General features: G+C 41.5%; 1 protein-coding gene across 1 annotated transcript; it reads right to left on the bottom strand.

The window, feature by feature from the left end:
• Window positions 1–391: 391 nt before the first annotated feature.
• On the bottom strand, window positions 392–2,422 carry LOC143524984 (uncharacterized). Its single transcript, XM_077018403.1, has 2 exons — window positions 2,246–2,422; window positions 392–1,632 (listed from the first exon to the last, which is right to left on the bottom strand). The coding sequence occupies exons 1-2, from the start codon at window positions 2,365–2,367 to the stop codon at window positions 474–476; spliced, it is 1,281 nt and encodes a 426-aa protein (XP_076874518.1). The 5' UTR covers window positions 2,368–2,422; the 3' UTR covers window positions 392–473.

Raw genomic sequence — 2,422 nt, forward strand, 5'->3', positions numbered from 1 at the left:
GCTGGTCCAGCGTGTTGCGTGCCACTGATTATGCCTCGGCGAGCCTTTGAATATTAAAACCATTGTAGAAATGGTTTTCCCGGAGTGAGACGGGAGAAAGAAACAAAATAACAACAGTAACTAAAAAACAGCGCGGATAAATGCAACGCGAAAACGAAACCAAGGACACCAGAAGAAGTAATTGGCAAAAAACGCCGCAGCAAAATAAAACCCTTCACAAAAATAAAGGCAAAACGGATAGGAAGAAATGCAGGATTGGGAACACTTGAGATGGGTCAGGAAGCGACGCAGGAGATAGATACTCGAATAAGTAAAGAGAAAGCATAACAGAGAGGTGGAGAGACACCTTCAAACGAGAAGCAACCACAGAGAAAGCAGAGACTGGCTGAGAACACAATAATTCAGTCACAATAATTGTAAACATGTTTTAATTTGCCACTGTCCTGCTAACTGATTTACATACATCAGATATTTCATTGAATTTCACGGAGAATTGGGGTTTGCAAATTTGTAAGACACACACATACTTTCAGTATCTTGTTAATATTTTTCCTGTACTGGTAAGGGATGTGGTCCAAAATGCAAAACAGTTTCAGCCTCTGAATAGACCGCTCCACATGTATCCTTGCACAGGAGATAAGTCTGTTATTGTTCACTTCCTCCTGTGTAAACTGTCCGTTGAGCAAGAAAGACGGGGTGTTAAGAAGAACTCCCTCTGGCAAAATGTCCCGAATTGTGAAGCCCTTGTCTGCAATAACCAGATCACCTGCTTGTAGATGTTGGAGAAGTCCACTGTCAGCTGTTATTGACTTGTCTGAGGCGCTCCCACCGTACAGGTTACTGGCAAAAGTAATCACACCATTGGGAGCCACACCAATTAGTGCCTTTAGCGTGGTCCGTCCTTTGTAGTGGCTGTACAAATGACACTGTGTGTCAAGCCTCTCTGTGTTGGAGACAGCAACCTCTGTGCAGTCAAGGACTATTCTACAGTTAGGAAAAGGTCGGAAGCAGTCTGGCAGCGAAGTCTGATTCTTGGCCGTGGAGGGGATGTTTTCAAGTAGACCGACATACAAAATATCATACAGAGCACAGATGATGGTGGTAAAGATGTTAGTTACAGTTGCTGTGCTACAATTAAACCTTGTTGCAAGGTCTACATGGCCACAATTCAATTTAAGCTTCATCAAAGTAAGGAGTAACTGATCAATAAGGGGCATAATTTGGACAGTCCAATCAGAATGATACTGTAGCTCAAATCTAGAAAGAAGTGCTTCCAAAAAAAATACTGTGGCAGCATCAGGTAATCCAGTGTAGTATTGGACTTTGTCAGGATGGGAGGAAATCTGACTGAAAGAAAAGGTTTGCTTTTGTTTCTCCAACTGTTCTTTCAATTTTTTGTTCTCTTCTCTAAGCATGTCATTCTCAACCTCAAGCATGACAAGACTTGGTTGGGATGTAGTAGGGGTTTGTGGGGTTGCCACAAAAAAAATCCCCAGGGGATTGCTGGGGTGGTCAGGAAAATGAAAAGCCTTTCCCTGGTTCCAAGCGAATCGCGAAGGTCCAGCAGCTTTGCCATTGGGAAAGTGCCAACTACACACCCTGGAGTTGCAGTTTGGGGTGAAGTTTTCACGTCTGTAAAAGAAGAAAAAATTATCATTAATCATTAGTCACAGCTTACTTGGGTTCCTCTAACAAAGTGCTAAAGAAATAAGGACCTTATAAAATTGTGTGTGTATATATATATATATATATTGCAATAAAATGTGAGAATTATGTGTGGTAAGTGTACGGCAGTAATAAACTAATGGAAACGGGCTAAGCAGTAATGTATATGCATACTGAAAAAGGTAAATATAGGATGCAACAGTAGCATCAGCTGTATTTTTGCTTGGTATTTTTACGGACACTCCTGATCAGCTAACCGTTGTGTGTGTATCCATACAATATATCAAGGATATCCAAAAAGATATCCTGGTGTTGCCTTTTACGAGCTAGCTAATCTAGCTAGTGTTAGCGCCACTAGCTAAGTTAACCAGAGCTATCTTTACTTTAGCTGGACAACAAATAAAACAAAACAAGAACTAAAATATCTGTATGTGGCAAGAAACATTGTATTAAACCCATAGCTAGAATATCAAGCAATCCAAAAAGGGGCAAGTTGGCTTTTTTTTCTCTGTGGGGTTAGCTAGCTAGCATTAGTGCCCACGGAGGCACTGTCAAGATTTTTTTTAGAAATAGACCTTACCTTATCAACTGCACCCATTTTCTTCTCTCTTTCTCATTGCAAGGAAAGCGGTAGAAAGACAAAAGGGTCGTTGTTTTAGACTCGGATCTGTTAAAACAGCAGGGCACACAGCACTGCGGCATATTAAGGGACTCAATGCAGCGAGTGTTTGGACCCGGACGTGACGTTTCGCAAAGA

This window comes from Brachyhypopomus gauderio, chromosome 10 (genome assembly GCF_052324685.1).
Source record: "Brachyhypopomus gauderio isolate BG-103 chromosome 10, BGAUD_0.2, whole genome shotgun sequence".
Lineage (NCBI taxonomy): Eukaryota > Metazoa > Chordata > Actinopteri > Gymnotiformes > Hypopomidae > Brachyhypopomus > Brachyhypopomus gauderio.

Excerpts from the sequence above, each read along its gene's own strand:
- LOC143524984 (XM_077018403.1), bottom strand. The coding sequence starts at position 2,367 with ATGCCGCAGTGCTGTGTGCCCTGCTGTTTTAACAGATCCGAGTCTAAA. Across the intron at positions 1,633-2,245 it reads AAATGGGTGCAGTTGATAAG|ACGTGAAAACTTCACCCCAA; the intron begins GTAAGGTCTATT and ends CTTCTTTTACAG.